The sequence below is a fragment of the Phaenicophaeus curvirostris genome, chromosome 10, assembly GCF_032191515.1.
Source record: "Phaenicophaeus curvirostris isolate KB17595 chromosome 10, BPBGC_Pcur_1.0, whole genome shotgun sequence".
Taxonomy (NCBI): Eukaryota; Metazoa; Chordata; class Aves; order Cuculiformes; family Cuculidae; genus Phaenicophaeus; species Phaenicophaeus curvirostris.
In genome coordinates, this window is record NC_091401.1 from 11,070,161 (window position 1) to 11,082,321 (window position 12,161).

The following is a 12,161-nucleotide window of genomic DNA, read 5'->3' on the forward strand; positions in this document are numbered from 1 at the left end:
AATCTATCCTATCGAGCATAGAAACCAATTTTCAACTTATTATTTTTTTTCCTCCAATGAGGTTGGTAATAAAAGAAAATTCAACTACAACAAGAGGAACTAAAAAAAACTTCACACAAGTCATAGCTCTGTGGATGAAGGGCCTGGGTTTTGTGGCAATAGAGCCATGACTGACAAGAGGAAGGATGAATTGCAGAAGCAATACAGAATTTTTAACTGTAAAAAGAGCCACCCACAGAATTTCACACATAGATCTTCACTTTCTTATTTTGCTCCCTTGCCTTGAATTTAATATCTTGGACTCTAGGCTTTTCTACACCAAGTTCATACATAGATCTGGTTCCCAACATTTCCACAAATGTCTACTTCTTCCCAAGGTAGGCTTGGGGAACCTTACCTTCTGATGCTGTTACACAAATGCATTTGCTGTGTTCATACCATTTTTTTGGTGCTGATTTAGCCTGCAAGCTCTTTGAGCCCAAACAGAAACCCACACCAGAGCTGACAGGTATGAGACATAGCTCTGAAATTTGGCCCAGAAGTTATGGAAATCCCCACTGGGTGGTTACTGCTCCCTGAGAGGCCAATATCTTCTGTCATCCTTAGTGTCAGGGTCATGGAATCCACCTGATGGAAATTAAAGCCAATTAACCTTTTCCTTTAGACCCTTACACACAGAATTTCCAGGGCTTGGATCTGCAGATTGCTTTGGGGTATAAACTTTTCAGGCAGGACAGGAAGGGTCAGAGAGGAGGCAGGGTAGCCCTCTATGTTAGAGAGTGCTTTGATACCCTTGAGCTTGATTATGGCAAGGATGGGACTGAGTGCCTATGGGTTAAAATCAGAGGAGCCCACAAGAACAAGGATATTATGATGGGAGTCTGTTATAGACCACCCAGCCAAGAAGAAGTAGCTGATGAGCAATTCTATAAACAACTGGGGATAGTCTCAAGATCACTACCTCTTGTCCTCGTGGGAGACTTCAATCTTCCTGATATCTGCTGGAAGTACAATACAGCAGAAAGGAAGCAGTCTAGGAGGTTCCTGGAGTGCGTGGAAGACAACATCCTCACACAACTGCTGAATGAACCGACAAGGGAAGGTGCCCTCCTGGACCTGCTGTCTGTGAACAGAGGAGGCCTTGTGGGGGATGTGGCAGTAGGAGGATGCCTAGGACAAAACGATCTCGAAATGATAGGGTTTTCAGTTCTAGGTGAGGTGAAGAGGGAGATTAGCAGGACAGGCACATTAAACTTCCAGAGGGCAGACTTTGGACTGTTCAGAAGGCTGGTTGGCAAAGCCCCATGGGAGACAGTACTTAAGGGCAAGGGAGCCCATGAGAGCTGGAAGCTCTTCAAAAAGGAAATCCTAGCAGCTCAGGAGAAAGCCATCCCCGTGGTCCGGAAAAGAAGCCACTGGGGGGAAAAAACAGCTTGGTTGAGTAGGGAGATCTTGAGAGATATCAAAAAGAAGAGGAGGATCTATGAGCTTTGGAAGAAGGGAGAGGTGTCTTGGGTGGACTACAGGGAGGAAGTGAGATCGTGCAGGGAAAAAATCAGGAGGGCTAAGGCCCAACTAGAAATCAGATTGGCAAAGTCTGTGAAAGATAACAAAAAAATCTTTCTGTTAATATATTAACAATAAAAGGAGGACTAGGGAGAATATTCAGTCCCTATTGGATGCAGAAGGAACAACAGTGACAGGGGATGAGGACAAGGCTGAGGTACTTAATGCCTTCTTTGCCTCAGTCTTTAATAGTAAGGAAGGTTGTTCCCTCAGTGTACAAACCCAGAGTTTAGAGGAGCAGAATGAGGCTCCCATGATCCAAGAGGAGGCGGTTAGAGACCTGCACGCCCAGCTAGACACCCACAAGTCTATGGGGCTGGATGGGATCCACCCAAGAGTATTAAAGGAGGTGGCAGGTGTGCTGGGCAAACCCCTTTCCATCATCTTCCAACAGTCCTGGAAGACTGGGGAAGTTCCACTGGACTGGAGGCTGGCTGATGTTGTGCCCATCTACAAAAAGGGTCGCAGGGAGGACCCAGGGAGCTACAGGCCTGTCAGTCTGACCTCAGTGCCAGGGAAAGTCATGGAACAGGTGATCTTGAGGGCTATCATGAAGCACATGCAAGAGAACCAGGTGATCAGGCCCAGTCAACACGGGTTCACAAAAGGCAGGTCTTGCCAAACTAACCTGATCGCCTTCTATGACAAAGTGACTCGGCTGCTGGATGAGGGAAAGGCTGTGGATGTGTCTTCCTGGAGTTCAGCAAAGCCTTTGACACAGTTTCTCACAGCATTCTGCTTCGGAAACTGTCAGCCTCTGGCCTGGACAGGCACACACTCTCCTGGCTGGAAAACTGGTTGGATGGCCGGGCCCAGGGAGTGGTGGGAAATGGTGTGAAATCCAGCTGGAGGCCAGTGACAAATGGGGTTCCCCAGGGCTCAGTGCTGGGTCCAGCCCTGTTCAATGTCTTTATCAATGACCTGGATGAAGGCATTGAGTGCACCCTTAGCAAGTTTGCAGATGATACTAAGCTGAGTGGAAGTGTGGATCTGCTGGAGGGTAAGGAGGCTCCAAAGGGATCTGAACAGGCTGGACCTCTGGGCAGAGTCCAACCGCATGAGGCTTAACAAGGCCAAAAGCCGGTTCCTGCACTTGGGGCACAACAACCCTATGCAGTGCTACAGACCAGGAGAACTCTGGCTAGAAAGCTGCCTGGAGGAGAAGGACCCGGGGGTGTTGGTTGACAGCGACTGAACATGAGCCAGCAGTGGCCCAGGTGGCCAAGAAGGCCAATGGCATCTTGGCTTGTATCAGAAACGGCGTGACCAGCAGGTCCAGGGAGGTTATCCTCCCTCTGTACTCGGCACTGGTGAGACTGCACGTCGAATCCTGTGTTCAGTTCTGGGCCCCTCACCACAAGAAGGATGTTGAGGCTCTGGAGCGAGTCCAGAGGAGAGCAATGAGGCTGGTGAGGGGGCTGGAGAACAGGCCTTATGAGGAACGGCTGAGAGAGCTGGGGTTGTTTAGCCTGGAGAAGAGGAGGCTGAGGAGAGACCTCATTGCTCTCTACAACTACCTGAAAGGAGGTTGTAGAGAGGAGGGTGCTGGCCTCTTCTCCCAAGTGACAGGGGACAGGACGAGAGGGAATAGCCCCAAGATCCGCCAGGGGATATTCAGGCTGGACATTAGGAAAAATTTTTTCACGGAAAGGGTCATTGGGCACTGGAACAGGCTGCCCAGGGAGGTGGTTGAGTCACCTTCCCTGGAGGTGTTTAAGGCACTGGTGGACAAGGTGCTGAGGGGCATGGTTTAGTGTTTGATAGGAATAGTTGGACTCGATGATCTGGTGGGTCCTTTCCAACCTGGTGATTCTATGATTCTAATTTCTAGCAAGTTTTGGAACAAGAAAATAACAGCCTTACACTCTTGAACACCATTTAGAAAACCCAGTGCCTCTCAGCTCCTCTCTCAAGGACACCAAAACCACTTTACATTTAAGTTTAATTTAAATTAAAAACAATGCTTGTCTCTGTGACTGAAAGGTACTAAAAGCCAAGGTGTAGATTTATCTGCAGGACTCCAATGCTGACAGTGACTACACAGCCAACTTGGTCACATCCCCAAAGTCTGCGTGGGTCCTGTAATAGTACATAAAAGGTGAGCAATCTTCCCCATTCAACTTGCATCTATGTCCTACCTGCTCCGCAAGGCGGCCTGGTGCTGGCCTCTTCTCCCAAGTAACAGGGGACAGTATGAGAGGAAACGGCCTCAAGCTCCACCAGGGGAGGTTTAGGCTGGACATTAGGAAAGAAATTTTCATGGAAAGGGTCATTGGGCACTGGAACAGGCTGCCCAGGGAGGTGGTTGAGTCACCTTCCCTGGAGGTGTTTAAGGCATGGGTGGACAAGGCACTGAGGGGCGTGGTTTAGTGATTGATAGGAATGGTTGGACTCAACGATCTGGTGGGTCTTTTCCAGCCTGGTGATTCTATGATTCTGTGAAGTCCCATTGCTTTTATCAGGCATCATTTGTAATGCAATAGTCACTGCAGACCTCCATCAACAGATCCTGCATCAGGAAAATCTCATTATGCCAGAAATCATAGGGCACTGTAGGGTACGCATAAATGGGAAGAAAGCACTGCAAATTTCTCCTCTAGAGATAGCCCTTTAAGTTGAGAGCAGACTGTTTTACCATAATTATAATTCCCCTCTGTGGATGAGCTAGCATCTTGTCCTGTAACAGTGTTTGTAAGGTTTCTCCTAAACAGAGAAACTGGTAAGAGTCCCTCAAATCTGTTTAAGATGAAACTAAGCTAAGAACAGGTCTTCATGTTAAGACAAAGCTTCATATACAGGTGCTGCCTGAGAGAGAGGGAGGAATTATATCCTATGGAGTTCATAGCTGCCCATAGGGCAACCAAAGTGAGCAAGGTGGAAAATGGCTTTAGCAGGTGCAAACACACTGCTGTAATTTCTTCAGCTGCCGAGTCTTAAGCAAAGAAATTGATTTCAAGGAGATGTGACATTTTTCAACCAAAAAAATAAACATATCTCACAGAAAATACAGATTTTAACATTTATTTGTTTTTAAACCCCAATTTCATTTTTTTTTCTACAAGAAAACTTTGTTTAACAATAGTTCAAGAAGTATTATAATGCTAACTACAGCTGAAAGGAAACATTTTGGCACAAGGCAATGCCAAAGTAGTTACAAAATAAACAGAATAAATAACCCACTTTACACATGCTGAACAAGACAAAAATAACATGCAATAAACTTACTAAAATTCACTAAATAGCTTAAGGTAGTCCTTACTAAATACTACTCATGTTGTTTTAGTAACATACACACATTAGTAAAAGTAGAACCTTTAACAAAATGCTTAATTCAAGCAAAACAGCGATGCAATATGAATCAACTCAAGGAGTTCAACGGTTCCAAAGAAGCCAGAGATAGTGGTAAGCACACAACAGTGTACAAGACGATGATCTCAGCCGAGAGGTTGAACCTGATGGCTCTTCAGCTCCATCTATTTAGTTCCCTGCTGGAAACCATATCACATTGACAACTTCTTGAGCTTTTGGCTGTTAAAAGAATGAGGACACACATAAATAAATGACCTCAGTCGCGGGTCTCCAAGATATCTCCAAGATAGAGTACCTTCTGAGAGAATAGCTCAGGCAGAAAAAGGGATATATGACATCACTGTCCCTGTCAAAGTAGCCATCTCTGACAGGAGATGGAAAGGCAAATATGTTCAGCATTGCCACCAGAAGTGGTGTTCAGGAGGTGTAAGAAATGGGCTTTCATACATAATCAATTTTCATCATTTCTAAATATTTAAATATTTAAATCCCTACCTCAGGTAAAGAAGATGCTTCTTGACCCAGCCTTCCTTAGGATTTACACAGGCATTTAGTCCACCATTAGTGTGGAAACTGGAAAAGAAATAATGATACAGAGATCAGAAAATCATTCGAAATCCCTGCTAGCAAATACTATTAAGATGCATTTGGTCAAAATCATACATCATAATTACTCTGTACAATAAACAATAGCAACTGCTTTTGTATATGCCAATTAGAGATGGGATGCTCCACAACCCTTCCAATACTATATAAACAAAGAAACACTTAACAAAATTAAAACATAAAAGCTGCTTTGATCTCAGGGATCATTTTTTGCATGATAAAGTTGCGTTCAATTTGTTGGAAATATTGAGACAATGAACTTCTCTGGATGCCAAAAATAATTTGCGTGACTAAGGACAATAGTTGCTGTCAAGCTAAGGTGGCAAAACAACATTTAGGAGGGCTAAAACCTCATGGGAAAAAAATACAATCTCTGTGAATTAAAACTCTTTTTGCTTATAGATCTTTTAACAGTTTTGGCAAACGAACAACCAGTGTTAGCTAGAGTGGCCCTCAGCTGAAGACAAAGCACGTCTTTGTTTGCACAGTCAATTCCTAGACAGTCTGACTTATTATTTACATTGTACAGCCATTCTGTGCATTAAGAGTCCCTATCAACACTAGGTTGTGGATTATGCTTACAGGGATCACATACAATTTATTCAGTTAATTCAGCATTTTGAAAAAGCAATAAATGCCACACTTATAACGTTCACATCATTGTTTCTGCCCAAACAAACATCCTAAGCTTAATACACATCAGAAAAAACAGAGGATCTTCTGAGAAGTTACTTACATGATTGCATGGATGTCGCAGACTTCACCGGAGAGCTGCTCAGTATAACCCTTCAGGGCCCACCGAGGCAGACGCACTTTGGTGTAAGACAGGCAGCAATCCTGGTTGCTTTGTGCTGGAATGAAAGAAAGCAGCAAAGTAAATAAAAACTCACTCAGAACTCACTGCCGCGCTGCCTAGGGTACTCGCTGTCCAGCCTCTGGATCCAGCTCCTCATCAACAGATGAGGAGGATTAGGTAGTATACTTTGTTGAAATAATTCCCTTCCACCTCTCCCTTGTCTTGCTGCCAGCTGTGAGCAGGCGCAACCTGACAGGACTGGTGATACCTGGTGACCAAACGCCCAAGCTCACTCACCTTTGGAGCTGCCACATAGGAGCAGTGCAAGGAGCCCCAACAGGGAAACCAGGACCAAGCTCTTGCTGCTGAAGCCAGTCATTTCCACTCCACACAGCCGCTGTGCTCCAGTGAGTGCGTGGCTGCTGCCTGCCTGTCCTGCCAGCCTTGCCGCACCTCCACCTGCTTATAAAGGGATGGCAGGAGCCGCGGGAATTCACACGCGGGCGGGTTCTGCTGTTATCAGCGGATTTCCCCATGGCAAATTCCATCGTGCCTGGTGCAGCCCCAGCGCACCTTCCTGGTGCTGGTGTTCTAACCAGAGATAATAGCGTGCTAGGGAAATTTTTTTTTAAAAGTAGGTTAGAAGATTCAGTCTAAAAGAAAAGGAAATAAAAGGCTGTGAGGTAATGGTTCTGTGGGTGAAGGCTGTGTATTTTTAGGGGTAGGAGTGTGGGTTGTGAAATGAGGAAAGTAAAATCTGGGTAACTCTCAGTGACCTACAGTTTGTCGCACATCTGAACTGTTTCCCCTGAAACAGAGTTAGCTTAATAACAACTTGAAACAGGCCTGTATTTTCTACTGAACCTGTATCATCCAGAATGGCTTCATGCTGCTTCATAAGCAATAGCTGTATCTTGTTACTTTCTCATGTCAAACTATCTGAGTATTGTGAATCTCAAACATTCAGCTAAAACACACATGATCTAAAGACTGCCTCGCATGGTTCAGGATAAAACCTTGGAGAGAGGCTTTGTCATTGCTACAAGCACACTATTTGAGCTGCCGCTGAAGGCTGCTACTTTCCAATGTGTTTTAGTGACCTGTGTGAAACGAATGTGATGGCTGCAGACCTTGTCCTGACCAACCAATGTACACAGGAGCTGCTATCAGTTCCAGTCAGTTGTACACTAACCTGAGGTTTAAGTAGCTTCTCATAAGGCAGAGCTCAGGGGCAACATTAATTCATAATTACATGCCTTCTTTCCTTCACAGACTGCCAATACCATTCAAGAAGTGTGTGTTCCTATTATTTATTCCTAGAAATGTAAAAACTCTGAACGTCAGAACAGATTGTTATTCAGAGAAATTATTTTCCTCACATCATGGCCAGAATTTAGGGAAGCTCATACGAGTGGGGTATGTATGAGCAACCTTGCAGTGTGCATGACGTCACATATGCCAGAGAGGCCAAGGGACAGAGGAAGAAGCCATAAAATCCCATGCCCTGATGTATGCTGCTTTTTATAACTGCTTTATAGACCATAGAGCAATGCCATAAAAACACATAAAGATCACTGCTTTCAGTATGCAGCTATTTCTGAACTATTTTAAGGACTATCTGTCAGCATTAGGCAATGCTACGAAATAGCTAAGTAGAATCATAACACCTGCAATTATGGAAGTTTGCCTTGATAGGTTTTTCCCTTTCCATAAAGATAAGAGTAGTTTAATAAATATCAGTTATATTATAAATCACTATATTATAAGGCATCAAGAAGCATCAGGTTGGCAATAAGCAATTCTCCATCTTCCCCATCAGCACCACTTTATTACTATTATTATTTTTAAGCAGGACTTCACATCATGCAATCTCAATCAAGCAACTGCCCTTAAGAAGATGTGAAAATTAGGCAATGTGTTATCAACTTACATTCCTCCACTTCCACTCTCCTATTTCACTCCAGTGTTGATACTAGGGAAGTCTCCAGCTCTTTTACAAAGAGAGCTTTCTAAGATTGTCAAGACAACAACTGTCTCTTCTTACCCATGGATTAGTTTTAAGAGCATCAAGAGCAGTAGGCAAATAATAATCTTAAAAATTGCTAACAAAGCCTTCTAAAAAAAGAGCTCAGTTTGTCTCCTATCTTGCTAATATACTTTTTACTCCATAAGTTCAGCTCTCCCCCATTAGGCCAGAGACTTAAGATATAAGTTATTTGGGTGATTATGTTTATTGATTAGCCAGCACATCTTTTAGAAAAAGCTAATACCTCAATTGGCTAATAAAAACACCACTATTACTAGCAATATTACTTCACAATTATATAATTTCAAGTAATATTGATTTACAATTCTATTGCTTGCTACGAGTACTAAGAAAGTGGTTATATTAATATATTGGTTAAATTATTATAAAGAAAAGTGTAAAATCACTAGTAAGTGATATTAAATTGCTATACCACTGTCTTGCTTCCTGCACTGAATAGTAAAGTGCAAGTCTATCCTTCCTTACAAGTTTATCCTTTCTTGCTCCTCCCTCACTGCACTGTCTTTCAGACACAGACCTGATGGAGAGCCTGGAGGGTTCTCTACAGGGGTCACCCTCAGCATCCCAGGGAGCTTGAGCCCAATAGGACAGCTTTACCACTGCCCTGAGGCAGCCGCACTCTGCCTGTCATAAGATACTCCCCTTTCTTGCCTCCTTCCTTCAATCTAACCCATTTTCTACTTTTCTTGAACCCACCTTTTCACCAGCCCTGCATCTCCTTTCTTCTGCCCAAGCTCTCCCCTGATAAACAAATGTTCCCTAATTCCTTTTTCGCATTGATCCAAAATCTATTACACATATGCCCAACTTGGTATCTCCTGTGCCATTTCCTAGGCAAGTACAGCTCAATATATGGTTAGCAATACTGTTAGCTACACGTGGGTGGCCTTGCACCTCCACTCTCACTTCTGACTACAGCGTTGTTTCTTCTCCATTCTGTGCTTATTAGGCAGAATCTTGTCACCTCAGCTTGGATGTCCATACCTGTTCCTAACAAGCAGTTTGGACACCAGAGCAATGACCTCACCTGGGTGCTGCTCACCCAATACTTCTGCCCTGAGGCATTTTCCAGGTTCCCACCAGAGGCAATGGCTGGTAGTGTGCACTGCGTCACAGCCAAGCTCTTGCCAATGATACTGATTTTATCTCACGGTTTGTTTGGTTTAGGAAATAAGGTTAAGATTTAGCAGAAAAGCCACCAGGAGAGCTTCAGCTTCAGGAACACTGCCCTGTTATTTGTACTTAGTGTGCACAAGGTACCTCCAGGTTACTTGCAGAAAATGGTTAAAAGAACCAATTTCAAAAAGCTTTAATGCAAACAGCAGAAGAAAGTTGCCTGATATGACTCATAACCATATCTTATCAGTCTTTAAAAGTCCATAATGCAAACAGAATACGAAAGACACAAAACCAGGAAGGTGCTTATGTGTTCAAAGGAAATTATTATTCCCTGCAGATGAGGGGGTGGCAATTCTTGTCCACCCTGCTTCAATGAGAAAATCATCCTGGTTCCCCTTAAGCCTCTGCATGACCAAATGGGCCCACGTGGGCTGGATAGGGGACCCAAACATAGGTGAAAGATTGGGCCACCAGGCTCCAAGGTGGCAACCATCACCTCAGAGTCTGCTCATGGGTCATGTGTGAGTGGGCATGGCTGGGCCAATACCAGCATGTTTAGTGTCCTCAAAATGATGCAATAAGGAGGCTGCACATGGACTGGGGGTCAGTGAGGTGGCTGCCAGGCCAAAAGAGATCGTTATTTCCCTGCACTGGGGCCCACAAGGCTGGAGAGGGCTGTGCCCAGAGTCTCCTTAGAGTGGCAGAACTGAAGCACAAAAGGCAGCAGCCACAAGTCTCATCACACATAGTGAAAAAACCTTTTCATAGTGAGGGGACTGAAGGATTGGGACAGGTTGCCCAGGAGGGGATGTGAAAGCCCAGTTTGAATGCCCTTGGAGACACTCAAACCTCAACAGGATGTGTCCTTGCCCTGAGCATGGTCTTATACTTCCCAAGCCACAGTCAAGCTCACATTATATTTTTGGAATTTGCCTTGTCTAACTCTCCTTTTCTTCTTTTAATTTCCCCACTTCTTTGTCTCTTCCTGGCTGTCCTTTGCTGCTTCTCAGCTTCCCACCCTCTTGGTTTCCCTCCTCATATCCCCTGATGAACCCTGCTCTTCCTCCCTGTTGCTGCACTCACCATAAGACAGAGCACAAAAACACAGCTCAACAAAGTTTTCAACCTCTCTTAAACCTCCTTTCTTGTCGTTCCAGGTACCAGAGGGAACAGGCCAAACCCCTCCTGTATGTATTATAAAAGATAAGGCAAAGACAGTCTAGGTGCCAGTGCTGTAGAGCTGTTCAGTTAGAGCTGTGAAAAAAGAGGAATCGCATCAGGGAAAACTGAGCCTTTTCCAAGTTAATATTGGGAAACCAATAGTTCTCAGCCATCTGGGGATGTTAAATGGGAGAGCTGGAGAGGCAGCCACTCTAGGACACCAGCTGAAAAGCTACAGCCTTGCTGTCCCCACTTCCCCTTGCCACCAGGCTGCTGTCTCCTGGTAATACGCTTCCTCTCTTTTGTCCCAAAGGGCTTTTACTCATGGAAGTACCTCTTGAGATTCTGAAGTGCTGAAGGGACTTAATAGTTTAATCTTGATAAATACCCCTGTACAAGCAGCATTACTTCTGGGAAATGGTTTTTCCCCATCATTCTCCTTATTGCAGAGCAGCGCAGAAGCAGACCACCTGGTTTCCAGGTACACATGGAGCTGTGTCAATAAAGTTATCGTTCAAAATCTTGCATGCAAGCAGTGATGTGCACATGAGAAACTCATAACTGTACTTGACACGGAAAGCAGTTTGAAATACTTTGAAACCGTAGCCCCACAGTGGTATTCTATTTGACTATGTAGCTCTGCTATGAGAGCCCAAAACAGTTACACAGATGCGAAGCTTAAAACACAGCCTTAAACTTCTGAAGAGAGAGGCAGAGAAGACACTTAATAATCATTAAATGTTTGATTGATAGACTACAACTTACGTTCTCTTCTTTATGGGTTTAAATCTAATATTAAAGCCAAAAGATTTAGAACAAACAAACATCTCTTATCTACCCTGGCACTAGATGCTGTCTATATCTTTACTTTTTCGCTACAATAACATGAGAAACTTACCGATAGTTTTAATTGACTGGTAACAGTTTACCAAAATTCCCATTTTTATTCAACTTTGTAAAAAGATGTTGTTTTATTACATGTTACTGCCCTCGTTGAAACTGCTGAAAATAAAGTATTATAACAACACAGCTGATAAACCAGGAAAGACACAATCAAACAGGAGAAACTCCCGTGTACTTTCCAATGGCACCTTTAGCAGAGCAAAGGGCAGGAGAAGGCACTAGTTCAAAGGAACAGAGCCAAACGTGGGTATTAATCATTGCGTAACCTCGGATGATGAAATAGGTAACAAATCCCAAGCACAAAAGTTCCACAGGTAACTTGCTCAATATCTCTGGAGGTTTAGAGGCTGTGATGCAAGTCAGTGCTTTCGGATATTTCAATGCTTGCATGACTGACAAAAATTCTTGTCTGAAGGAAGAAACCAATTTTCACTAATAGTATGTTACACTTCATAAGAGCAGATCTAAAAATACTATTGAGTGACATTGGTTTGTTCAATTACAGACAAGTTATATGCCTGTTAGGAGAAATGAACCTCTGATTCATCAGAAGTCCAGTTTTGAGGAGGCTATCCCAGTACCCATCCTAGCACCGGTGGTTGCTTGCTGCTACATACACACAGGAGCTGAATATCTGGTGTCATAAGGGCAGAT

The 12,161-nt window shown here is 44.0% G+C and overlaps 1 protein-coding gene across 1 annotated transcript; it reads right to left on the reverse strand.

Moving 5' to 3' along the window:
- Window positions 1-4,607: 4,607 nt before the first annotated feature.
- On the reverse strand, window positions 4,608-6,735 carry CCL20 (C-C motif chemokine ligand 20). Its single transcript, XM_069864750.1, has 4 exons — window positions 6,575-6,735; window positions 6,218-6,332; window positions 5,371-5,448; window positions 4,608-5,094 (listed from the first exon to the last, which is right to left on the reverse strand). Exons 1-4 carry the CDS (start codon window positions 6,654-6,656, stop codon window positions 5,067-5,069), a joined length of 303 nt encoding a protein of 100 aa, XP_069720851.1. The 5' UTR covers window positions 6,657-6,735; the 3' UTR covers window positions 4,608-5,066.
- Between the last annotated feature and the right edge of the window lie 5,426 nt (window positions 6,736-12,161).